At 30.3% G+C, this 25,934-nt stretch overlaps 3 protein-coding genes and 1 pseudogene across 5 annotated transcripts; 2 read left to right on the plus strand and 2 right to left on the minus strand.

Moving 5' to 3' along the window:
* Positions 1-1,046: 1,046 nt before the first annotated feature.
* LOC113860025 (cationic amino acid transporter 1-like) lies at positions 1,047-5,576 on the minus strand. Its single transcript, XM_027492655.1, has 2 exons — positions 5,174-5,576; positions 1,047-2,443 (listed from the first exon to the last, which is right to left on the minus strand). Exons 1-2 carry the CDS (start codon positions 5,466-5,468, stop codon positions 1,047-1,049), a joined length of 1,692 nt encoding a protein of 563 aa, XP_027348456.1. The 5' UTR covers positions 5,469-5,576.
* A 2,423-nt stretch (positions 5,577-7,999) lies between these two features.
* Positions 8,000-13,178, minus strand: LOC113860026 (cationic amino acid transporter 1-like). Its single transcript, XM_027492656.1, has 2 exons — positions 12,788-13,178; positions 8,000-9,396 (listed from the first exon to the last, which is right to left on the minus strand). Exons 1-2 carry the CDS (start codon positions 13,080-13,082, stop codon positions 8,000-8,002), a joined length of 1,692 nt encoding a protein of 563 aa, XP_027348457.1. The 5' UTR covers positions 13,083-13,178.
* A 2,878-nt stretch (positions 13,179-16,056) lies between these two features.
* Positions 16,057-25,864, plus strand: LOC113858614 (protein WHAT'S THIS FACTOR 9, mitochondrial). 3 transcript variants are annotated; one of them, XM_027491324.1, is made up of 3 exons: positions 16,057-16,067; positions 16,200-16,203; positions 23,813-25,170. In XM_027491324.1, the coding sequence occupies exon 3, from the start codon at positions 23,884-23,886 to the stop codon at positions 25,162-25,164; it is 1,281 nt and encodes a 426-aa protein (XP_027347125.1). In that variant the 5' UTR covers positions 16,057-16,067; positions 16,200-16,203; positions 23,813-23,883; the 3' UTR covers positions 25,165-25,170. The 3 variants fall into 3 exon arrangements, with proteins under 3 accessions (XP_027347125.1, XP_027347127.1, XP_027347126.1); XM_027491326.1 differs by lacking the exons at positions 16,057-16,067; positions 16,200-16,203 and adding exons at positions 23,310-23,401; positions 23,514-23,566 and having other exon boundaries at positions 23,793-25,864; XM_027491325.1 differs by lacking the exons at positions 16,057-16,067; positions 16,200-16,203 and adding an exon at positions 23,451-23,566 and having other exon boundaries at positions 23,916-25,170.
* LOC113860027 lies at positions 19,386-21,791 on the plus strand (annotated as a pseudogene).
* Positions 25,865-25,934: the final 70 nt, after the last annotated feature.

A 25,934-nucleotide genomic window follows, 5' to 3' on the forward strand; every position in this document is an offset into this window, starting at 1 on the left:
TAAAAAATATCAAATAAATGAGAATTAGAAAGCAAGAATAAGATCATTCAAATCGATCATTAATCCTATCTCTACTCACCACGCCAACACTATTCGGTGTCAGTCTGAGCAAATGGAAAAGGGGTGATTTCTAATCCCAGGCATGGGAAAAAAAAATCAGCAAAGGATGTCAGATTGAAGGGAAAACGATTTTGAATTAGGAAATAATATGATAATAAGGAAAACGTTAGATACCGGGTGCTGGAATGGGAATGCATCACCTTTGGATCCCGGGGTGATGCTAGAAATTTACTCACGTGGCAAAAGAGAAAAACTGAGTTGTCTCCAAAATAAATTCGAGGTGAATTGGTTGAGCAGCACCAATTCTTACACCATTCATTTAATTGAAATGGCCTGCATTGGTTTGAGTTTTAAGTCACTCAAATTCAGTCAGTCCCTTCAAATTTATACGTGTTTGGATTGATTTATTTTGGTTGATTAATGATTATTATTTTAAAAGTTAGGAAAAAATATTGTTCAATCTTATTTAAAATTTTTTAAATAATTTTTATTATTTTTTAAAAAGAAAATAACTTTCTTAATAAATATAAATTTTAAAACTCACGATTAAAAGTTATCAACGTTTATTTAATTAAATTTCATTTAATTTTCTATTTTATTGTTAATAATTAATTATTTTAAATACAAAACTAACTATCACATTAACTATAGTTTTAATAGGACAACTCTACAAGATGAAAACCAAAAACAACGAACTCCTTAAGTGGAACACATGCTATAAAAATTCATAATATATAAATCATGTATTAATTTCAGAACATGCATCTAAGAACTTTGAACTAGTTGTCTTGCGGAATACTGAACTTCAGCATCAACTTATATAGCATTTAAACCGTATATTTATTTTGGGCACGTTGCTAAATCCGCATGTACAATTTAGCATCACACACATGACAGATTCATTCACACACCCACAATTTGGAATAACTGTTAAGGAAATTATTTGTGGAAACCAATTTGCTAGTTATATGCTAACCATTTACATATTAATTATTCAAAACTTCTGTAAGAGGTACTTCCCCTTTTGCTCCATCTTCTACCCTGGTCCACTCCTTGTCAACTTCCAACGTAATACTTTTGCTCTCAAACTCTTTTGCCGTGTCATAAGAAGCATGTAACCCCAAGAACACATAGTATACCAAAAGAAACCCTGTCCACACCCCAAACCTGATAAATGAATCTTTATCAATAGACCCAAGAAGGAATATGTTAATGGCAATAGACAAAGAAGGAAGCCAAGGAACCAAAGGCACCCCCCAAAGTTTTGGCTTCTTTGCTTGTGGAACGCAAAGCCAAAGACCTGTAGTCCCTAAAAACCACAACGGCACAAAAATAGTATACCCAACCCAACCATCACTGTTTGCCCAATAAGCAGAAATGCCACATGAAGAACCAAGAATTAGCACAAGGCAGACAATGAGCTTCACTTGGTTCCCTTTTGTGGTTACCCCATTTGAATAGTAGCGACGCACAAGAAGCCCAACAGCCACAAGCATGAAGATAAAAAGAGTGGAAATTGACAAGAGGTTGGAGAGAATTTGAAGATCAGTGAAGAAAGAAATCACAGCAGTGGCAGCAAGCATTGAGATTGTGGCATTCACGGGTGTCCCAGTCCTCTCATCAACATGAGCAAACCAGGGAGGCATCATGTGGGTACGTGCAATGTGGGTTAGATAACGAGCTTGACCCACCGCACTCACCAACAACACAGTGGTCATTCCCTTCAATGCCCCCAATGCAATAATGTACTGAGCCCAACCCATTCCCACAGCACTAAATGCAACTGAGTATGGAGCATCTGTGTCAATCATTTTGTAGTTTTGCATGAGGCAAAGTGTTACCGCTAGCAAACAGTATGCCAAAGTTGTAATCACCATTGAACCCACAAGACCAATGGGAATGTCCTTAGCAGGGTTCTTTGTTTCTTCAGCCATAGTTGAGACGGCATCAAAGCCCACGTATGCAAAGAAAAGAACAGCTGAAGCTTTGAACACACCACGAATTCCGAAAGGGGCAAATTGGGTGTAGTTTTCGGTATTGGCCTTGGTGAGGCCAGCGATTATAATGAAGACAATGACAACTAAGTGGAAGATTGAGGCAATGTAATTGAAGATGGAGGAGCCTTTGGTGCTGTACACTGCAAGGACGGTGATGACTATTAGTACTCCAACGGATATGGGGTCAAGATGGCCATAGTCAGGGTTCATGTTGTGGACTATTATTCGAAAGTCATTAGGACTTTTGCCACAGAGGGTGGCAAAATAAGAGGTCCATGACCGAGCTACGGCAGCGCCACTTATTACATATTCAAGGAGGATGTTTCCAGCAGCTATGAAGGCTACAAAGTCTCCCAACTCTACTCTTAAGTATGCAAATGAACCACCTGCATAAAAAAGGAAAAAAATGTATGTACCAATATCAGAACTACGTTACCAATAATATAGGAAAAATGGTAAGTAACATATATTCTATGTTATTATATTTTTAAGTTAAAAAGAATATAGGGAAAATGTATATACCAGATGATAAAAAACTAATTCCTAAAAATGTTTATGTTTTCAAAAATTTCCTAAAGGTTGAATTCCGATATAGTAAAATACATGATTATTTACCTATACATGCCAATAAATAATTTAGCACACCAAAATATTGAATGATTTTATCGTAGAAGAGTCAATTTCTTAAGTTTTTTTACTAGAGTCAAACTTTACGTTTTGTTATTCTTTTTACATATTTTTTTTAATATTGACTACAATTTATTAAGAGTCGTGAGATTATACAAGTCTCATTCTCTGTTTTATGATTATTACACACGATTTTATAAAATTTAACTAACAATAAAATATGTTAGAGAGTATATTATTATTATTATTATTATAAGACAAGCCAAATGAAATTTAAATTAGTGAATACAATATATTTGTTAAAAGTGACTTCCAATTTTTAAATTACTTTTTAAGAATAATACACAATACTATTATTTTATTTTTAATTTTAAATATCTCCTCTTAAGTTATATTTTTTAAATTTTATCTTAATTATATAATCTATATTCTCAAGTTATTTTTTAACTTGTTTTTATTTTACAAATTTTAAAATATTACACACGTCACAGATTCTTGCATTCACATTACAAGTTTCATTCTCTGTTTCATGATTATTACACATGATTTTATAAAATTTAACTAACAATAAAATATGTTAGAGAGTATATTATTATTATTATTATAAGACAAGCCAAATGAAATTTAAATTGGTGACTACAATATATTTGTTAAAAGTGACTTGCAAATTTTAAATTACTTTTTAAGAATAATACACAATAATATTATTTTATTTTTAATTTTAAATATCTCCTTTTAAGTTAAATTTTTAAACTTGTTCTTATTTTACTAATTTTAAAATATTACACACCCCAAAGATTCTTGCATTCACATTATCCTTCACACGGACGTCCGTTTTGATTAGTCAAGGAAATGTTTTTTCTTCCCTCAACGTTAGAATGAAATAATAAAATATTTTTAAACTTCAAATAAACTTTTTTTTTAGGTTGTGTATTTAAGCATGCATACTAAAAATTTATATATAATAAATTTTAATTAAAATTATAAAAGATATATTAATAGTATTAAATACTAAACATTGAATAATAAAAATGATGATAATGTATTTTTGTGTACATATTAAAAAAAGCAATTTCGGGCAACCACGCTACCATTTAATAAAACAAGCAGCAAAAGAGGGTGCCGAAATCCTCGCTTGACTCCACACGTGACCTGAGTAATTTAGTTATATGTCTCTTTCGTACTTTTTTTTGGCGTTATTTTCTTTGGACTAAAAATTGTTATACATAAATTGTTAGATGGTAATTTTTAAAAATTTAATTTTTTAAAATTCTTTGTAGTATGTTTGTCTTTATTTATTAAACGGTATAATTTTAATGTAAAAAAAATGAGAAAGATATAAAGGGATGAAAAAAATGAGAAAAATAAAAAAATCATAATTATTCTATGAAAGTTGGTACACATCCTTTGCATGTGCACAACACAAGATTAATTTTATCTTTAATTTATTTATAAAAGCTATTCCATTAAAAGTGATCCATTATGTACCAATTTCAATCGTATGCAGACATTTTATACCTTGACTTTACTCTATAATATTTTCTATTGACTTTCTACTTTAAACCCTTTGAACGTTCAACTTATCTTTTTGCTTTTAGATATATATAAATTAATCGCGCGTGGTTAGTTAATATCTTCGTCCTTGAACTTGAGCTGAGAAGAATCCCGCTCAAACCGTAAGCAATTATTTACTGACAGACTACTATATAGCACACCAAAAGAGAAACAGTAATGATAGCAAGATCATCTAAGTCTTTTTTAGTAAGCTTTTGTTTGAAAGTGTGAAGAAAAAAAATATATGAAAATTAAAAGAAAAGAAAGGAATGAAAGTTAATATAAAATTTTTTAAGTTAGAAAAATTCAAAAATATGTAATTAGAAGAATTTTAAAGAGTTATAATTTTAAAAAAAACTCTTAAATAAGAATATTTATCATAGAAATCTTTCTTTCTCTCTTTTTTTTTTCAAAAAAAAAAATCCAGCTTTTAAATAAAGCTTTGTTAAGAAATTGCTAATAGGTGAAAGATGTGATGTGATGACTCATAAAAAAATTGCTAATAAGTGTTTTGTTAAGAAATTAAAAGTAATATTTTTATTTAAAACATAAAAGAAACATTCACTTATGCAGTTTTTAATATATTTAAAATAATTTTAATAAATTTTTTTGTAACTTAGAATACCGATTAACAAAACACATAATATAATAAAGAAAACAAAAAAATAATTTAAAATATTTGAACATCTTATTGATTTTATATAAAATATATTTTCGGCTGTAAGGACTTATAATTCAAAAGTCAACTGCAAATACTGCAGTTCTCAATCTCACCCTTAATCTTTTTAAAATTAAGTTTTTATAACTATTAGTAAAATATAATCACCATTGGATTATAACTGCATGTTATCAGTTTAGTGTTGAGTGTAGAGGATCTACTTCATGTCAGAGTCCAAGAGTGAAAATGAGTAAAATCCAGAGTGCAAGAAGCAAACCTGCAACGGGTATTTCAACGGCAAATTCTGTGTAGCAAAAGACTGAGAACAAAGCGGAAGCGCCCGAAACGACGTACGACAACACCACCGCGGGTCCCACCACCGTTCTGGCCTCCAGTCCGGTCAGCACGAATATGCCCGAACCGATTACCGCACCGATGCCGAACCACATCAGATCCCACCAATTCAGCGTCTTCTTCATTTCGTGGCTGCTCCGAGCCTTCATCTCCACCAGCTCCGTCTGGTCCTCCGATCGGGTTAGGACCCGATCCTTCAACCGCAATGGCGTCTCCATCAACGCTCTCGCATAGTTTCCCCAACTCTTAAACGACTCCTCCGGGAAGAAGTCGTTTCTTCGGAACGTGCATCCCCTCCGTCGTATTCCACCGTCGACGGCGCCGTCAGCTACCATCCTGCACATCAATGAAAACGCAATGAGTCAGCGATAGACGCGATTTTATAACGGAAACAGAAAACGACGCTGTGTGTTGCGTATTTCATCGCAAATTTTAAAAAGTGATGTGGACGGAGCAATTTGCACTTGTTTATTCGGAATCAAACCTGCTTCGTAGGATTTTTCTTCACTACGCACTGAAAAGTGGTTAACACTCTGAAGCACACCACAAGAATGTGATCATACCCGCGAGGCAAATGATATTTATTCTGTAAACCCTTGTTTTAGTCGTTACAATTGGTAAATTTTTATTTCATTTTTATACTATAAAAATTAATTGTTTTTATTTGACTTTTACTGGTATTTTGCATTAAAAACAACCTTTTAATATAAAATTAAAATTATCGATATCGATAATGTAAGAAAATAAAAAGAAGATATATTCGATATTTATATTTAGAGTGAAGACTTATGATTTGCATCATGGAGAAGTCGTTGACCAAAATAATAAAATTAACATTATTGAAGGAAAAAGAAAAAGCGTGTATTTATAAATTATATATGGAAAACTACACCGAGTAAAGACTTCTAATTTATTTATTTTTTCTAAATTTATTTGTCGTGATATATCGTTGCACTTCGTTGGGACTAATCTTTTCGAAAACGACAAGATTAGATTTTTTTTTTACAGCAACTCTGTTATTTAAATGATTAAAAATAATATATTATATTATATTTAGTTATTTTATATATTATATATATATAAATACATTTTAAAAAAATAAAATATATATGAAAGTTTTTATGTCCATAAATGACGTTATTCTAGTGGGCTTAACCCCCTTTTTTTTAATGTCATGCTCATACATTTTAAAAAATAAATACATACTTTTCGTTTTTTAATTAAAAAAGGAGAAGTATTGTCGGAATGAAGTAAACAGGCGAAGGTTGACAAAAGAAAAAAAGATAAAGAGACGAAGAAAGAGTGACGTGATGAAGACAGAGGACGGTCAAAGGTAACAAACAACGTGCTTTATGCCTTACGGAGGGTGAAATTATATATATAGCTCCAACTCATCTCAGTACTAATTACACTTAAAACGAAATCAAGTTAAATTAAAGATGAAGGTTTGAAATGAACACACTATGTTTGTTTGATTTTTAAAATGAGAGTAGTGGGAATGGAAATAGGATATTCACTCTTATGTTTGTTTGGTATCAATTATGAATATAGTATACTATAGGGCGACCTTAGACATTTTTGGTTGGAAGGAATAATTTTGATATTCATTTTCATGTCGGTAGGTATGAATTAGAAAACACGAATCATGATTCCAACATGGAATAATCGTTGAAAATTACAACAATGGCTTATACTTTAATACTTTGAACTTCTTCAAATTATCTAAACTTGATAAGAAAATTATTTTTTGACAATTATTTTGAATAATTGTATTTTTAAGATTGTTTTGTTGTTATTATGCTATGTGACTTCTCTTGTATTAAATATTTTTAATTTAAAATCTTAATTTAAGTTTTAAACATTGACTTCTATTTCATTTCATTTTACTTTACTTTAAAATTTAATTTTTTTAGTTTAGTGTTATTTAATATAATAAATTTAATTTTTTTATTTAAAAAATTAATTTAACGATGGTAATGTGTTGAAAACTGGAGTAAACCTGCCGGTCAGCCGATTCAACTGTAAATTAGTCACAAACCAGCAAACCTCGAGGTTTTATCTATATATTTGTCAATGTGCATGTTTCTCTATTGAAATTTATGCCGATCATCAAGGGATGAATCATTGAACCATGCGTCATTATCACTTCTGGTTGAAATTAAGACAAGTTCAGTTTTTAAAATATTATATTTCAATAATTGTCACAAAAAAGAAAAAAGTTACTAATTCTATTTCTTTCTTAATTGTCACAAACGTCTTAAGGGAAACCACAAGGAGAAGGTATCAGAAAATTAAGTTGTCACCCATCATTTTATCAAGTTTTCCGAAACCCATCATCTTTTTTAAATTTTACTTAATAATTCATTATTTAAAATATAAAATTAACTATATAACTACACTCGGTATTAATTTTTAATAGGGCTATTCTAAAACATAAAAGGCAAAAACATCAAACTCATTATGTGGAACACCTGCCATAAAATTTCACAATATATATATAAATAATGTATTAATTTTAGAACATAAACCTAAGAATTTTGAACTAATTGTCTTGCAGAATGTTGAACTTCAGCATCAACATATATAGCATTTAAATCTTATATAACGATTTTGGGCACTTTGCCAAATCCACATGTACAATTTAGCATCACAAAGTAACAAACGCATTCACACATCCACAACTTGGAATAATCGTAAACGAATTATTTGTAGAAACCAATTAGATAGTTCTATGCTACCCATTTACATATCAATTACTTGAAACTTCTGTAAGAGGAAGTTCCCCATTTCCCCCCTCTTCCACCTTGTTCCACTCCTTGTCAACCTCCACGGAACGTTTTTTGCTATCAAACTCTTTTGCTGTGTCATAAGAAGCATGTAATCCCAAGAGCACATAGTATACCAAGAGAAACCCAGTCCACACTCCAAACCTGATAAAAGAATCTTTATCAATAGCCCCAACAAGTAAAATGTTAAGGGCAATAGACAAAGAAGGTATCCATGGAACTAAGGGCACACCCCAAAGTTTTGGCTTCTTCGCTTGTGGAACACAAAGCCAAAGACCTCCCGTCCCTAAAAACCACAACGGAACAAAAATTGTATACCCAATCCAACCATCACTGTTTTCCCAATAGGCAGAAATGGCACATGAAGATCCAATAATTAGCACAAGGCATACAATGAGCTTCACTTGGTTCCCTTTTGTGGTTACCCCACTTGAATAGTAACGACGCACAAGAAGCCCAACAGACACAAGCATGAAGATGAAAAGAGTGGAAATTGACAAGAGGTTGGATAGAACCTTAAGATCAGTGAAGAAAGCAATCACGGAAGTTGCAACGAGCATTGAGAAATGGGCATTCATGGGTGTCCCAGTCCTCTCATCAACATGAGCAAACCAGGGAGGCACCATGTGGGTACGTGCGATGTGGGTTAGATAACGAGCTTGACCTACCACACTCACCAACAACACAGTGGTCATTCCCTTCAATGCACCCAAAGCAACAATGTAGCGAGCCCAATCCATTCCCGCAGCAGTAAACGCAACTGAAAATGGAGCATCTGTGTCAATGTTTTTGTAATTTTGCATGAGGCATATTGTCACTGCTAGCAAGCAATATGTCACAGTCGTAACCACCATTGAACCCACAAGACCAATGGGAATGTCCTTAGCAGGGTTCTTTGTTTCTTCAGCCATAGTTGAGACTGCATCAAAGCCAGCGTATGCAAAGAAAAGAACAGCTGAAGCTTTGAACACACCATGAACTCCGAATGGGGCAAATGGAGTGTAGTTTTCGCTCTTGGCCTTGGTGAGGCCAACGATTATAATGAAGGCAAGGACAACTAGGTGGAAGATTGAGGCAATGTAATTGAAGATGGAGGAGCTTTTGGTGCTGTACACTGCAAGGAGGGTGATGGCTATGAGGACTCCAATGGATATGGGGTCAAGATGGCCATAGTCAGGGTTCATGTTGTGGACTATTATTCGAAAGTCATTAGGATGTTTGTCACAGAGGGTGGCAAAATAAGAGGTCCATGACCGAGCTACGGCGGCTAAACCTATTACATATTCAAGGAGAATGTTTCCAGCAGCTATGAAAGCTACAAAGTCTCCCAATTCTACTCTTAGGTACGCAAATGAGCCACCTGCATAAGAAAGGATCGATAAAATGGTAAGTACCAGAATCAAAACTTAGTTGCTGATAACAGAAAAAATGCTAAAGTTAAGTGTAGAGTTTAGGATAACCAACTAGATTATTATTTTTATTCAAAACATAATTATTATCTTAAATATATTTTTTTTAATAAAAGCTAATTATTTTTAACTGTTTAAAATAATCCTTGACTGGGATTCATGAAATCACTAATAATATAAAAAAATATTAGTAACATATATACTAATAAATTTGTTTTTAAGATAAAAAGAATTTATTGAGTATTATTAGTATTATTTTTTATTAAAATTAAAATTTTATTTTTTATAATTTATATTCACACTTCAATGTTAATCTTAGATGTATTAATTATTAAAATAAAATTTTAATTTTGATTAAAAATAACAGTAAGAATATTACTTCAGTGCATTTGCATAGTATTCAATGTAATAAATCATTTATAGATCATATAAGTAGATAACTATGCACGTTACCACAGCAAATTCGGCTTATATTTAGTGTGATAAAGTAAATTTTAAAGGTCGGATTTCATTATTGTAAAATACACAATTGTTTACCTATACACGCCAATAAATAAATTTACCACATTAAAAAATTGAATGGTTTTACCATAAAAGAGTCAAACTATAAGTCTTTTTATTACAAAGCTAAACTTTAGTTTTTGACATTCTTTCTGTATGTTGTTTTTTAATATTGACTACAATTTATTAAGACCTGTGAGATTATCTAAGTCTCATTTTCTATTTCATGATTTTATAAATTTTAACAAATAATAAAATATATTAGAATATATTACTATAATATCTCTCAAAATAAGACATGACAAATGAACTTTAAATTGATGAATACAACATATTTATTAAAAGCAGCTTACAATTTTTAATTTACGTTTTAAGAATAATATGTATTGCTATCAGTTTATTTTTTAATTTAGCAGACATTATTTTTTGTAATTTTAAATGTCTCCTTCTAAGTCATATTTGTTAAATTCTGTCTTAATTACAACATCTATAATCTCAAATAATTTTTGAATTTGTTCTTAAAATATAACAAATTGTAAAATATCATACGTCACACTGTTTCATTTAATAGGTGTAGTATATTCTCCTGTAGTAGGCACGATTCTGTCTTCTGAGATACAGATCCTTGCGTGCACATTACCCTTCACACGTATGTTCGTGTGATTAGTTTAAGGAAGTATTTTTCAACGTTCGAATGAAATGGTAAAGGCTTTTTAATTCAAAATAACTGTTTTTTTATTATGTATTTAAGTAATTAAACAATAATATATATTAATAACATTAAATGCTAATTTTTAATAAATTATATTGCTTTAAGTGCACATTAAAAAAATAACACTTAAATAATGACACTATATACTTTCATTAATATGCCTAAATCCTTCACTCCATACTCTAGTTTTTTATTTTTCTGCTTGGTTGACTCCAAACGCTAGTTGACATCAGTAATTTAGGTACACGTCTCTTTCATTGTTTTTTAGGCATTTTTTTAAAAAAAATTTGGGCTAATAGACTCCACCACATTCTCAATATAAATAAAAGGAAAATCGTTATTATACATTTATGAAATAATGTGATAAAAGAAATGTTATAAAAATAAAAACTAAACACGTTGCACATAGTATTCTTCTTTTTCTTGTCTTTTTCTTTTTTCGCTTCTTTTTTATTCAATTTCTCTTCCACGTGTATTGAAACTAAACATAATATAAAATTTTATATTAAAATCAAAATTTTTAATTTTTCTGGTCGCTTATGTTTGTCTTTCTTTATTCAACTGTATAATTTTAATATAAAAGCATCTCATATTTTTGCATTTCTCTTTCCATCTTTATTTTTGATGTTTTTCTGATCACGAAATGTTGACATTCTCCTTTTAAAATAATAATAATAATAATAATAATAAGATATATACTGTAAATAAGATATATTCCAAATAAAAAGAGACAAACAAGAAATTGAGAAAAATATAAAGTGGATGTAAAAACTGAAAAAATAAAAAGATTATAATTATTTTATGAAAGTTGGTACGCATCTTTTCCATATGATTTTCTCTGTTATCTTTTTCGGACTTTTCCTGTCATTTTAACCGAGTATCTGAACATTCAGTTTTATGGTTTTATTGATATTAGGTTTCTTCCCAAGCTCAGTGATGAAAAGCATATATTAATTTTATCTAAAATTTATCTATCAATCTTCAATTTATTTGTAAGAGTTATTTCAGTAAAATTGATCCATCACAAAGGTCAACTCACGTTGCCTAACAGTTTCAATCTAAGTATGAAGACTTTTTACCTTGATGTTAGTCTCTAGAATTCCTGTTGACTTCTGCATAAGAATGCTTTTGTTGGTCTCTATATATTTTTTTTCCAACTTTTAATATTTTTAACTTTTCAGCTTATCTTTTTTATTTTATGTATAGTTTGTTCTTATAAATATTTTAAACAATTGATAGCTAAAGTGCATTAATTTTTAATAAATTACACCTACACAAAAATCGCACGTGAAAAAAAAACTTATATAATCCTAGTTAAAAGGTGCTGGCCATCACGTATGAATAAAGACGACTGTATAACTTTTTTAAAAAACATATATGTAAGAGGTGAAAAGTAAAATTAAAAAAAGTTGTGATAAATCATATAAAAATGCTAATTAATTTTCTAGTTAAAAATTTAAAATATTTTTTATTAAAAAATATAATTTTAACATATTTTTAAATAAAAAAGTATTTATTATTATTTTAACTAAGGACAATCAACCAAATTTATAATATAATAAAGAAGGAAAAATATATAAAAACATAAAAATAATTTAAAATATATGAATATCGCGAATGAATATTTATAAAATATATTTTCAGTTGCGATGTATTATATATTTCTCACAGTAAACTTAACACACTTGAGGATGTAGGGTCAAAACTTTTTTATATGAGAAAAAATTTAAAAAAATTACTAAAATATGCTGTTTTAAGAAAAATTATAAAAATATGAAATGTTTTCAAAAATTGTTACTGTGATCAAAATGTTTTATTATTTTTAAAGATCGCTACTGATTTTTTATATTTAAAATATTTTTATTAATTTTTCAAAAATTACCAACAATAATTTTTATTTTTATAATTTTTTGAAAAATTATCAGTAATAATTTTTAAATTTTAATAAATTTTCATTATTTTATAACTACTTACACCAAAAATTGTCAATATATTTTTTTTTATTTCTTATATAAAAAATTAATCCTACATATTTTATGTTTTTTTTTTTTTAACGACGTACGACACGAGGAGTGAACGGCCAGTGTAGGAGCGAAAGTGTGGAAAAGGTTGAGTGCAAGAGACGGAACCTGCAACGGGAATTTCAACGGCGAATTCGGTGTAGCAAAAGACTGAGAACAAAGCGGAGGCGCCCGAAACGACGTACGACAACACCACCGCGGGTCCCACCACCGTTCTGGCCTCCAGTCCGGTCAGCACAAATATGCCCGAACCTATCACCCCGCCGATGCCGAACCACATCAGATCCCACCAATTCAGTGTCTTCTTCATCTCGTGGCTGCTCCGAGCCTTCATCTCCACCAGCTCCGTCTGGTCCTCCGATCGGGTCAGGACCCGATCCTTCAGCCTCAACGGCGTCTCCATCACCGCTCTCGCGTAGTTTCCCCAACTCTTAAACGACTCCTCCGGGAAGAAGTCGTTTCTTCGGAACGTGCATCCCCTTCGTCGTATTCCGCCGTCAGCTACCATCCTGCTCATGATTGAAACGCAATGTGTCAGTGATAAACGCGGGTTTATAACGGAAACAGAAAACGACGCTGCTTTTAAGGTGTTGCGTATTTCGTCACAAAATTTCTGTTGTTTCTTAGGAATCAAACCTGTTTAGTAGGATTTTCTTTGGCTACTGAAAAGTGGTTAGTGATCCGATGCACACAACAATAATGTGATCATACCCGCGAAGCAAATGCTATTTATTGTGTAAACCTTTGTTTTAGTCATTATAATTGGTAATTTTTTATTCGATTTTTTTAATGTATATTTAAGGTATATGATAAAAATTTTAATAAAAAAATATTTTTTTATTAAATCTTATACTATTAATACATTTAATTTATTAATATTATGTGATTTTTAAAAAAAATACTATATATATTTTGTTTATTATATATTAACCTGAGATCATTTATTAAGTCAAAGCAATTTTATGTTAATTAATTTATGTGTCTGATAATTTTTATTTTTGTTTTTAACATTATGAAGTTTAATTGTGAATTAGAAATAAATTAAATATCATATTCTGAAATTAGAAATTAAGTAATAAATATTTTACAAAATTAAAGATTATTTAATTTATATAAATAATTTAAAATATTAAAATAAATATTTACTGGATACTTATTTATAGAGAAGACTGTTAATTTGCACGGTGGAGAAGTCGCTGAATAACAAAATTAACATTATTGAAAGAAAAAAGACACGGGGAATCAGAGAGAAATGTGTATTATATATGGAAAAGTAAACTTAGTAAAGTCTTCTGCTTGACTTCTTGTTACTTGCCCCAATTGAGATTGGGAGTGGGTATTATTTTATGAAATAATTTTGACTTTTAAAAAATAAATAATATTGATATCTAGTTAATTTTTTTTTTTATATTTTTATTATATGATATTATACATTATATTCATTTTTTACCCCCTTTGTGAAGATATCAAGATATCACTAAAATGTCTATTAATTATTTTTTCTTCGCGATAAGATAGACGAAGAAAGGGTCACGTGCAGGACATCTGGGGGACAGAAGAAAGTCAAAGGGTGACAAAAAATGTACTTTATGCTTCGTATGCAAATGTTGCAGTCATTTACTATAATTATATTTATTTTATGAATAAAACTTATCCAGTTCAAGAAATAGAATATGTAATCTTTATAATTTTAATTTAAAAGATAATTTCTTCATATATTCTTTTCTATTAAAATCGAATGTTTAAATTAACAAGCCTTTTATATACTGCATGCGTAATTTTAATTTACAAATAAATGTATAAATAACACTCTGTGCATTTATTTTTAAATTTAAATAGTATATTGTTATTAAATATTTTATTACACTAAATAAAATAAGAAAAATAAATTATTAAAATTAAGGCATGTTACCTTTGTTGATACGATATATTATTTGTCAGAATAAAACTAAAAATTTACATTAGTTATATTTATAATAACCTGTAATATTAATTTATTCAAAAAAATTTCTAATTTAATATAATATATCAAAATTTAAATTGTTAAATATTAATTTTAAAATATAAATTAAATATTTAATTTAAAAGAAGTTGTGTGATTTAATAGGGATGAAAATAATTCTTAAAAATAATTAATAAATAATGGAATATTGATGGATTGCTATAATGTTTTCCCCTCCTAAGTAAATTTGAGTGTATAGTATCTTCATTCTTATTCTTATGTTTGTTAGGTATGAATAGAGTACATTATAGGACGAAAGAATAATTTTGATATTCATTCTCATGTTCGTTAGGTTTGAATAGGAAACGCGAATAATGATTTCAACATGGAATTAATAATTGTTAAAAATTAACAGTCGATTATACTTTAATATTTTGGAGTATGTCAAAATGATCCAAACTTGATAAAAAAAATATATCTGTTTTCATATATTAAATGAATTTTTATTTTTAAATAAATAAAAATAACAATGGTTTTAAATAAGAGTATTTTTAAGAAGGTTTTTTTTACTCTTTCATGTTAAATTTAATCTTAATTTAAAATTTGACTTCTTATAATTTATATATTTAACTTTAAAAAGTTTATTTCATAGTTTATTCTCATTTAATAGTTTTCTTAACCTAAAGGAATATTTTTTTAAAAATTGGACTAAGTTAGCATATTTGACAAGATTTAATTATAATTATAGCTTGAAAAATATTGGAAGGAGTTGTGTCGATTGACACTTAAACATTCTCTCAATTTTTTATTTATCATTTACTAAATTTTAAGTTTTATATTTTATGCAAAGTGGTATATTTAAATTTGAATAAATTGAATTAATAAATTATAGTAAAATAAATAAAATATACTTTTATTCAAAACTTTTTAAAGCCCAGTAAGCGCGTATACACTTGACTAAACTAAATGATTTCTCTTCACTTCAAAAAAGTCAAAATTCACCATCATTGATTAGTTTTATTATTGTCTCATCATCGTCATCATCTATGGCGATGACTACTGCTAATAATAATATTAAAAGGGGAAACACATAAAAACTAAATAAGAGCGAGAAAAAACTAAAAAAACTGAATAAAAAAAGAAAAGAACAAGAATAAAAAAAAGTTATTAAAAAATTGAACCTTGCATTGTAATATTAAAACACTTTAATTTTTATCATTAATTCAAATTAAACACTAAGTATTCCCTACCAATGAACCACAAAGGTAAGTCCAGAGGTCATATTATAATGGGATCTATTTTCTCACCATTTATTGCAAGAAGTGAACATTCATTTTTATTTTTGCTTAAATGAAAATGAATTTATTTAAATAAAAACATAAAAAATGATAATTTTTTTATACAAAATTAACTTAAGCAAATTATTTTAACTTAAATGAATTTTGTGTATTTAAAGATATGGAGGTTGAGTATAAGAAAAAGAGAAGACTAAAAATAGATAGAGATAAAGAGATCGGGTGGTGGTCGGTGGAGAGAGAGAGAAGGGTGAAGAGTTGGATAAGAAGGAAAGAGAGAGAGATATGTATGGAGTAGGATGAGAGTGGGGAGAGGAAGAAAGGAGTTGAGCATGGAGTCCAGAAAAGAGAGAGTTGTGAGAAGAAAAGAAAAGTTAGATATAAAAAAATGAAGAATATTGAACATGAAAATTAAAAATGGTTGAATATGGAAGTTAAAAAAGTAGTGTTAGACATAAGGAGAAGATAAGATTAAGAGATAAGATGTAAAATTCGCTTAAGGAAGAATAATTTGTTTAAATAAAAAAAAATTTACTTAAACTAATTTTGTATTAATATATTTTTATTTAAACAAAAATGAAACAAACTAAAGAAAATTCAGATCCATTATAATGATAATATCAAAGAAGATATAATACTTAAAAAATTGAGATTTAATACATCACAACTCAATAATTAGGGATACCTAGTGAAACATCTTATTTGTCATGATGTTTCTTAACTTTGAGGAATTTGGTCCTTCATATCTAATTATTACTTATCTACAACAAAATCTTCTATGAAATTTATACATAATCAAATATTATTAAAAATTATAAAATTTAATATATTAATAATATTAAATGCTATAGTAGTATTGTTAGGATAAAAAAAGGAGAGAGTTATATGTTTGAATGGATTGAGTATGTGACAAAAGAAATTGAGAGGTGTATTTACTTGTTTGAATGGTCTTTTTAGTGAAAAAGAAAAAGAGGAAGTGAGGCCCACAATTTTTTTTCTCTCTTAACTTCAACTGTGATTTGAACACTAGAAATGGTTTTTTTTTTTTTTCAGTGTTAAATAATTTTTTTAAAAAAGGTACAATTATTTTAAAAATAAAGCTACACAAAATATATATTAAAAGTTCTAATTTTTTATATTAAATTTAATTTTATGATTGATTCGATTAAGTTCATAAGCCATAATAAAATTTAAATGATTTTTTGGGCATTTCCTACTATTATTGAGTTTTGAATTTCTTTTATTTAAATATAATAAATTAATGACAAATGCATATATCATATCATGCCATTTTCAATATAAATTTTTTAAACATTATAATATATTTTAATTAAATATTTTTTAAAATCATTAAAAATTATGTTAAATTACGTTTTAAAATAAAAATTGTAATTTATAATATTAAAATAAATTCATATTTATTGTTCGACATGTGAATCAAAACAAAAAAACTTTGTGATCGGTAATAATTTAATTTCATCAAATCTAATTTTTCTCAACTAAAACAAATAGAAAAGCTAGATTTCTAAACTTTCCTTAACCTCTTCATCATCAGATCTAAGTAACATGCTCTCTCCACCTCGTGAATGGCCACCCCAGTTGTCTGATCAGTTTCCCATACAATCCAATTGTTATTATAAAATAACATCTTAAACAGACAAATAAACACAGTTACATATACTGCATAATTGGCACCCACCCACACACAATATGAACACAATTACATAATATATATAATTGGCACCCAAAGTCAAAGCTTCTAAGAGACATTGTGAACATGAAATTGTCCTTTAATATCTGTGTAAATATTTCACGCCTCAGGAAATCGAGAGTAACACCTGAAACAATATTTCTATATTCACCGCTTTGTGTAACGCAGGGAATAATTAAGAATCCAAAATACGAAAGTAAGGATTGTGACACTATTTGAGAAAAACAAAATTTTCGAGAAAAATAACAAAAAAAGGGTTCAATATGGCGAGTTTCAATAAACACTGGTCAGAATCACGAAGACCAATCGATGCTTTCTTCAAGTTTGTCCTGCAACAGTGTAGATTATTCTTTCCCTTCTTTTCCACACACTGGTGATTCACGGTGAGTGAAGGATATAAATTAAAAGTTGAATTAAATGACAAAATTTAATTGAGGACTTAAAATATTGACCTTAACAATGACATGTATTAGTACACTTATCATTAATGAATTGGACTTGGTTAAGGTTCCAAAACCCTCTAATTGTAGGAAGTACCTAAACAAAAATACTATTTTATTGCTTTGTTTCTTGGACAATATTCATCCCATTGTAATGCTTGACGTTTTATCTCCACAATATCATAAGCCTTATTGTGATGTAAAATGGTAAGTATATAAATATTTTAGATTTTTAATTAAATTTCTATAGTTTAAAACTTCTACTAAATGATACTAAAATACACACATATATGTATACACACACAATAAGAAATGGTAAAAAAAAATAATTAAACTTACTTTTTTTCTCGGGGTTTGTATTATTATTGTTCAAGTATTTATATTTTTATGAAATTTTGATTCTATTGTTTAAAACAAAATATTTTAAATTTAGCATTTCTTATTTCCAATGATTATTTCGACAACTAAGAAGTTTTAAAAAATGAGAAACTAAAATTAAAATCTAAAAAAAGCAGGGACCAAAATTTTGAGCCTTGTTTCTTTAAAAAATCAGCTGTTTTTTGTTGTTATAGCAACCATTAAGAATTGCCTAGAAGTGTGCATCTCTAACAAAATGGAGCAAATATTCCATACAAACAAAAATATATACTAACATTATATGAAGTTAGTTGATGAAATTAGCAAAAATTTGGCTATAAATTGAAAGTGTACAATCTTAATAAAGAAGTTAGACAATTTATAGCAACTCTAGCTGTAGCCCAGGCAGGAGCCACCGTTATAAGAAGTTGAACCTCTAATGCCAGCCGTTTTTAGTTAGACACATACCCAACTCGTGGCTTATTATTGCATATATATAAAGCTCACCTTCTCTTCTTCCTTACTCAACCCATCCCCTCTCTCAGGGGTTTCCCCTACCTTTCAAGACTCCAACACTTTTTTTATCTATATCTATTATTTTAATATATTGACAATACTTAAATTATATATTTATACATCATCATATTTGTTTATATTATTTTCTTTCTCTGTATCAAATCAAAGATTTAAAAAAAAAAAAAAAACTTCGATATTCCCTACCATATTTCACCATAAACATTCAAAGAACATTTCTGTCAGATAACCGTGGTCTCTAACCTTTCAACCCTCTTTCACTCCCTTGTACATCTTCTTAATTTGCTGAACTTCACTCCTTTGCACATTTATTTGTCCTTAAGTAAGTAATTAGCTTAATACTTTTGGTTCCTTTGTAAAATAACTATATATATTGATATTAATGTTATATGGATGTTGTTGTTGATATGCACAGGCGACAAACAAAATGGAAAGTGGGAGCAACAACGAAGGACTAGCGCGGAGAAGGGGATGCACATTTGAAAGAAATGACTTCTACCCAGAAGAATCATTTAAGAGTTGGGGCAATTATGGAAAAGCGTTGAAAGAGACGCCATTGAGGTTGAAGAATAGAGTACTGACCCGATCGAAGGATGAGACAGAGGTGGTGGAGATGAAGGGACGAAGCAACTACGAAATGAAGAAGACACTAAACTCGTGGGATCTTATATGGTTTGGCATTGGTGCTGTTATTGGGTCAGGCATATTCGTCCTCACCGGCCTGGAGGCGCGTGAGACAGCAGGTCCTGCGGTTGTTTTGTCCTATGTTGTTTCTGGTGTCTCTGCCTTGCTCTCTGTCTTCTGCTACACCGAATTTGCCGTCGAAATTCCTGTTGCAGGTTCTGCATGCATGCATGCATGCATGTTTTGCCTAACTAATTTTTCATTTTACTTGCATATATGTGATCATCATTTTTCTATATTTGCCCTCTGTTTCGTTGATAGGAAAGAAAATGAGGAGTGGGAAAATTTTGAAATTTTGGTTCCAAGAGTCAATTTTTATCTCTTTTCTCCTTAATTAAATAAAAAAGTATTACATCATTATTTAAATTTTGAAAGAAAAATTTTAATAAGTATTTTGAGGATATTAATTAAGAATAAGTAATACTAATTTTTTTAAGAAAATGTTCACCATTAATAAGATTAATTTTAAGTAGTTAAAAAAATATTAATTTGTATATTGTATGTTTGATGTAATAAATATTTTTTATTTTAATAAAAAATATTAGTTTTACATGCTTAAAATTAATTTGAGACAATAATGTTTAACAAACTTAAGTTCTTAAAATAAGAATATTTCAATTTACTAATAATAATTTACGATAAAGTGTAACATTAAATTAATACTATATCGTGATTTGTAGTGAAAAAATTCTATATATTTACTCATTCAAAACTATTTGATATATAGTAATGTAATTATTGTTGTTGTGCAGGTGGGTCATTTGCGTACTTAAGAGTCGAATTGGGTGACTTTGTGGCTTTCATGGCGGCCGGAAACATCCTCCTTGAGTATATAATTGGTGGCGCTACCATATCGAGATCATGGACCTCTTACTTTGCCACATTATGCAACAAACACCCAGATGAGTTTCGCATAGTTATCCCTAACATGAATCCTAACTATAACCATCTTGACCCTATAGCTGTTGTGGCTCTCATAGCCATAGCTACTCTTGCAGTTCGTAGCACCAAAGCCTCTTCCATCTTTAACAACATTGCCACTATCTTTCACTTAATTGTGATTGTCTTCATTATCATCGCTGGATTCATCAAGGCCAACCCCGAAAATCTCACTACGTTTGCTCCTTTCGGTGTCCGTGGTGTGTTCAAAGCTTCAGCTGTTCTTTTCTTTGCTTACCTAGGCTTTGATGCAGTGTCAACTATGGCTGAAGAAACAAAGAACCCGGGTAGGGACATTCCCATTGGTCTTGTAGGCTCAATGATGATTACCACAGTGGTGTATTGCTTATTAGCAATAACATTATGCCTTATGCAATCCTACAAGGATATTGACGTAGATGCACCATTTTCTGTGGCGTTTAATGCCATGGGATGGAATTGGGCTAAGTATATTGTTGCATTGGGAGCATTGAAAGGAATGACAACTGTGTTGTTGGTGACTATAGTGGGTGAATCTCGTTATCTAACTCACATTGCACGTACCCATATGATGCCTCCTTGGTTTGGTCAAGTTGATGATAAGACTGGGACACCAATGAATGCTACAATATCAATGATTGCAGCTACAGCTATAATTGCTTTCTTCACAAACTTTCGTGTTCTTTCCAACCTCATGTCAATTTCCACTCTCCTTATCTTCATGCTTGTGGCGGTGGGAATTTTAGTGCGTCGCTATTATTCAACTGGAGTAACTACAAAAGAGAATCAAGTTAAGCTCATTGTGTGCATTGCACTAATTATGGGGTCTTCATGCGGTGTTTCTCTTTACCGGGCAGTGAGTGATGGTTGGATTGGATGGGCAATAGCAATGCCATTGTGGGCTTTAGCGACTGGCGGTCTTTGGCTTGGTGTTCCACAGGCAAAGCAACCAAAAGTTTGGGGGGTGCCTTTGGTTCCATGGCTACCTTCTTTATCTATTTTCATTAACATATTCCTTCTTGGGTCAATTGACGTAGACTCATTTATCAGGTTTGGGATTTGGACAGCGTTTCTCTTGATTTACTATGTTCTTGTTGGGCTACATGCCTCTTATGACACAGCCAAGAAGTTTGATGAATGCAAAAATAACACTGAAGAGGTTGATAATGTGTTGAACAATGTCGAAGAGGGAGAGCAAAGGGAATAGACTACATTTCTATTGAGAATGTAAACATTTTCATTGTACATGCCTGAAGAGTGACTTACTCTCACAATTACATATGTATGTGAGGATATACTCTAAGGCAACATAGTATCCTATGTATTATTGACAATGTATGACAAAAAATATTACCCACTACATGCCAAAATTATTACTTTGCTTATCACATGCTTAGGTTTTCTCTTTATTTCTTTTATCCAAAAACCTTCATGCTAAAAACTAGCTTTTGAGTATGTACCTCTACAAGCCTTTTTCCTTTTCTGGACAAAAGCAAGCTAATAATCATGAGGACAATGATGAATGCATGTCTAATTTTTAGGCGTAAATAAGAATAAAATAAATAATATAATAAATAATGTGATGAAAAAGAATAATAAGTTAAAAAAGAGATGTAAAGAAGGTATATAAATATTAGAATTGTGATGATTGAAATAAGCTTATGGCCCACTCTTCAATAAATTTAATAAAAATGGTTTAGTTAATAATTTTCGAAAAGGATGAGCAATAAACCTTCAATTATCAAAACATGCTTAACACAATCATGGGTGTACAGGACAGGTTTCTATTTATTCTTACCAATCCTAAATTGTGATTGTGAGAGGTATTTTTCAGGAAATGAATCTGACCCAGTCAAAGCCCAATAATATATGAAATAAGACTCGATCAACTTAAATTTTGACAAAACATATTAATTTAATATTATGTATAGCTAAATAAAAAATTTAACAAAATTAAAATTAAGATTACCTTATTATATACAATTCAAAATAAAGAATATTAATGGGAAAATCGATTCTTCTAGTAAACCAATCTGGCACTCCATTTAGCTACCAATGATGAACACATTTCAATTAACCAAAGGAATTTATTTTTCTTACTCAGCCCAAATCATGGCCTTGTTCTTGAGGTTTTTCTATTTGTCTTTTGGCTGGTTATCCACACTGCAAAATTTTGAGTAAATATTAGATTGGATAAAAATGACTCTTGGACAAAAAAATATACCAGAATAAAAACTTCAAATTTTAAAAAAATTACTAAATGTTTAAGTGAAGTTTTAATTTGATCTTTTAACTTTTTTTATTATTCAATTTAATTCTCTAAATTATATTTTGTATTAAAAATTCCTCTAATTTTGCTTTATCTTTTAATTTTTATTGATTCAGAGAAGGCTTTAGTATTTAATATTGATATGAGTAATTGTTAGATATTTATAACAAAAAAATGAATAGCTAGTAAAAAATATATTTTACGGACAATTAAATAAGTTTTAGTAATGATTTAAAATTTGTTGAATTGAAACTTTCTTTTAACATAAAAGATGAAAAGTATAGTTTATTAAACAAATAAGGATTATTTAGTTGGAATAATATTATTTCATTTATTATTCTAAAAATTTAATAAGACTTCCACCTTAATTTATTTTTTTTACTCTTAAATATTTATATAAGAAATTACATAAATATTTAAAATATAACAAATATTAAAATGAAGAACGTTTTAAAAATACAAAGGCTTATTTAAAAATACGAAGCGAGGCTGAAAAGAAGGGTCGTTCGAACTTCGAAGGTGAATCCTTGAAATCCAAAACAATCGCATCGCATAATGGCACGTTGATGGAGGTTCTGTCTCTCCTTCTCTCTCTGAGTACTGAGTTTACTGTGTTGATATTTTTAGTATAAAAAAAATCCACTTCATTTTCGTTTTAATTATTGTTTTCAATCGTTGATGCAGAGTAGAAATTGAACTTAATCAATGTTAAATCATTGCATGGGAAATCGAAGGAGGTAACACTGGAACCCTAGTTTCCATGAACCAACAGTGATGACCTTCACCCTAATAAGCCAATTACCTTTCCTTTTTTAACTTCTTCCGTCACAACAATAATAATCCTTTGAAACCCCTAATGATTTGCTTCAAAATTGCATTTTGCTTTTATTATATTAGTGAAATACTGGAATTTTTCCCTGTTACTTTGGTTAATTTTTCTTAAAGCCAAATTTATATATGCAGTAGCATTTCTCGGAGCAAAGTGTGGATTTTGTTAACTACGAGTGCAAGGGGTACCATTCTGTGCTAGTTATGCTATTAATGGTCATTTTTTATGATGTTTCCTTGGTTATTTGGTACTGCAAGAAATTGCAATTTTGTTCATGGCCTTCAACAAGGATACATTTACCAGCAGAAGTTTAGTCTGGTGAACATAAAGTTGAAATGGGTGAAAGACAGGACATTGGATGCGGTTGTTGCTGGTCAGAGGGATCTTAAGGCAGCTTGGATCCTTGGTTCGATCATTTATTCTTCTTCAGAGTGTTGCCTTCCAATATACCATCTTTCTCGCCATCGCGGCCAACTTGGTCTTCCCCATGACCTTAAGCTCTCTACCTTTATCAGAAGATATCCTAATGTTTTTGTTGAGTCCCATTTTCTTGATGGCGGAGGCTCTCCTGTCCCGTGTTTCAGCTTGAGTCCTGAAGCCTTGAAGCTCCATCATGAGGAAGTTAAAATCCTTCAGCAAAATCAGTTGGAACTCAGGGATAGGCTATGCAAGTTGCTTATGCTCACAAGAGATAGGGTCCTTCCACTACAAACCATTGACCAATTAAGATGGGACATGGGTTTACCATATGATTACCAGCATTCTTTTGTTCTGAATCACCCTGAAAAGTTCTCTTTTGTTCACCTCCCCGATGATCGCATTGGCTTGAAATTGTTGTTTTGGGATGACAAGCTTTCCATCTCGGAGTTACAGAAGAATACTTCTCTACAGCAAAATGAAGACGACATAAAAAATGGATCCTTAGCATTTCCAATTAGTTTCACAAGGGGTTTTGGTTTGAAAAGAAAATGCATGGAATGGTTGAAAGAGTGGCAGAAACTCCCCTATACATCACCTTACATCAATGCTTCTCATTTGGATCCTCGTACTGATGTATCTGAGAAGAGGATAGTTGGAGTCTTTCATGAGCTCCTTCACCTTACTCTTCATAAACAAACTGAGCGCAAGAATGTTAGCAACTTGCGTAGACCCTTGGCTCTACCCCAGAAGTTTACTAAAGTGTTTGAGCGTCATCCTGGTGTATTTTATATTTCCAAAAAGAATGATACCCAAACCGTTGTTCTAAGGGAGGCCTATAATGGCCAGGAACTCCTGCAGAATCATCCCCTTGTAAAAATTAGAGGGGAATTTGCAAGTCTACTGAAGAAAGGGCTACTGGATAGGAGTAAGGGTTTATACAAAAAAGGCACAGATACTAATTTGGTTGAGGGTCTGAGAAAGGAAGTTTGCATTGCTGAAAAAACTGACCAGCTTAGTTCTGAGGATGAATCAGATTCCATGTTTTCTGAATATGATTCAGATGGTCCTCTACAAAACCCTTGCTGATATATGTCAATGTGGTTTTGTTTTTTGTTTTTTTCGCTTAGCCATTATGTTAATATGATTTGGCTTAGTGAGATTCTTGAAATCTGGCCTAGATGGGATGCTTGCATTCATAATGTTCACCCACTTCTGCCACTTGTGAAGACCTGTCAGTAACCAAATATATCAGCAGTGCTATAATCAAAGCAAGGGAGAGCATTTGGTGTTCAGATTAGATGTAATATAATAACAAGTGTCCGTTCTCAATCGCGTTATTGGATGGATGGCATGGAAAAAATTGACACAGCCATAATTGAATTTTGCTGCAAGGTAATTTTGTGCTGAGCATCACAAAAACTTTATGGGAATTAATAATTTAAGTTAATGACTATGACTATATTCCTATCATTCAAGGACGAGAAGTGGTTTTGGTATGAATCTCATCATCAATTCGGCTGCGGTGAAACTAAGCTTTATGCCGCGACATGTGCCTAAGAGACTTACTTCTGTTATGAACAAGAGACCAAAAGGTCCTACCAAACCGAAGAAGCAAGCTGTCCTCGTCCAATAATCATTATATATCAATAGCAATAATGTTTATCTCGCACCCTGAGATGGGTGAAAAGGGGAGAGATATGTATTAGACGATGTAACGAAAAAAAAAAAGTGCCACATTTAATACTTCATTGACAAAGTTCACAAAAATGAAGTGTTTTTTTTTTTTAAATTAGCATATGTTATAGCATTCTTATTTAATATAGGTAGAAACATATTAACATGTTAGATTGTATTTA

This window comes from Abrus precatorius, unplaced genomic scaffold (genome assembly GCF_003935025.1).
Source record: "Abrus precatorius isolate BTA unplaced genomic scaffold, Abrus_2018 Scaffold2, whole genome shotgun sequence".
Classification (NCBI taxonomy): domain Eukaryota; kingdom Viridiplantae; phylum Streptophyta; class Magnoliopsida; order Fabales; family Fabaceae; genus Abrus; species Abrus precatorius.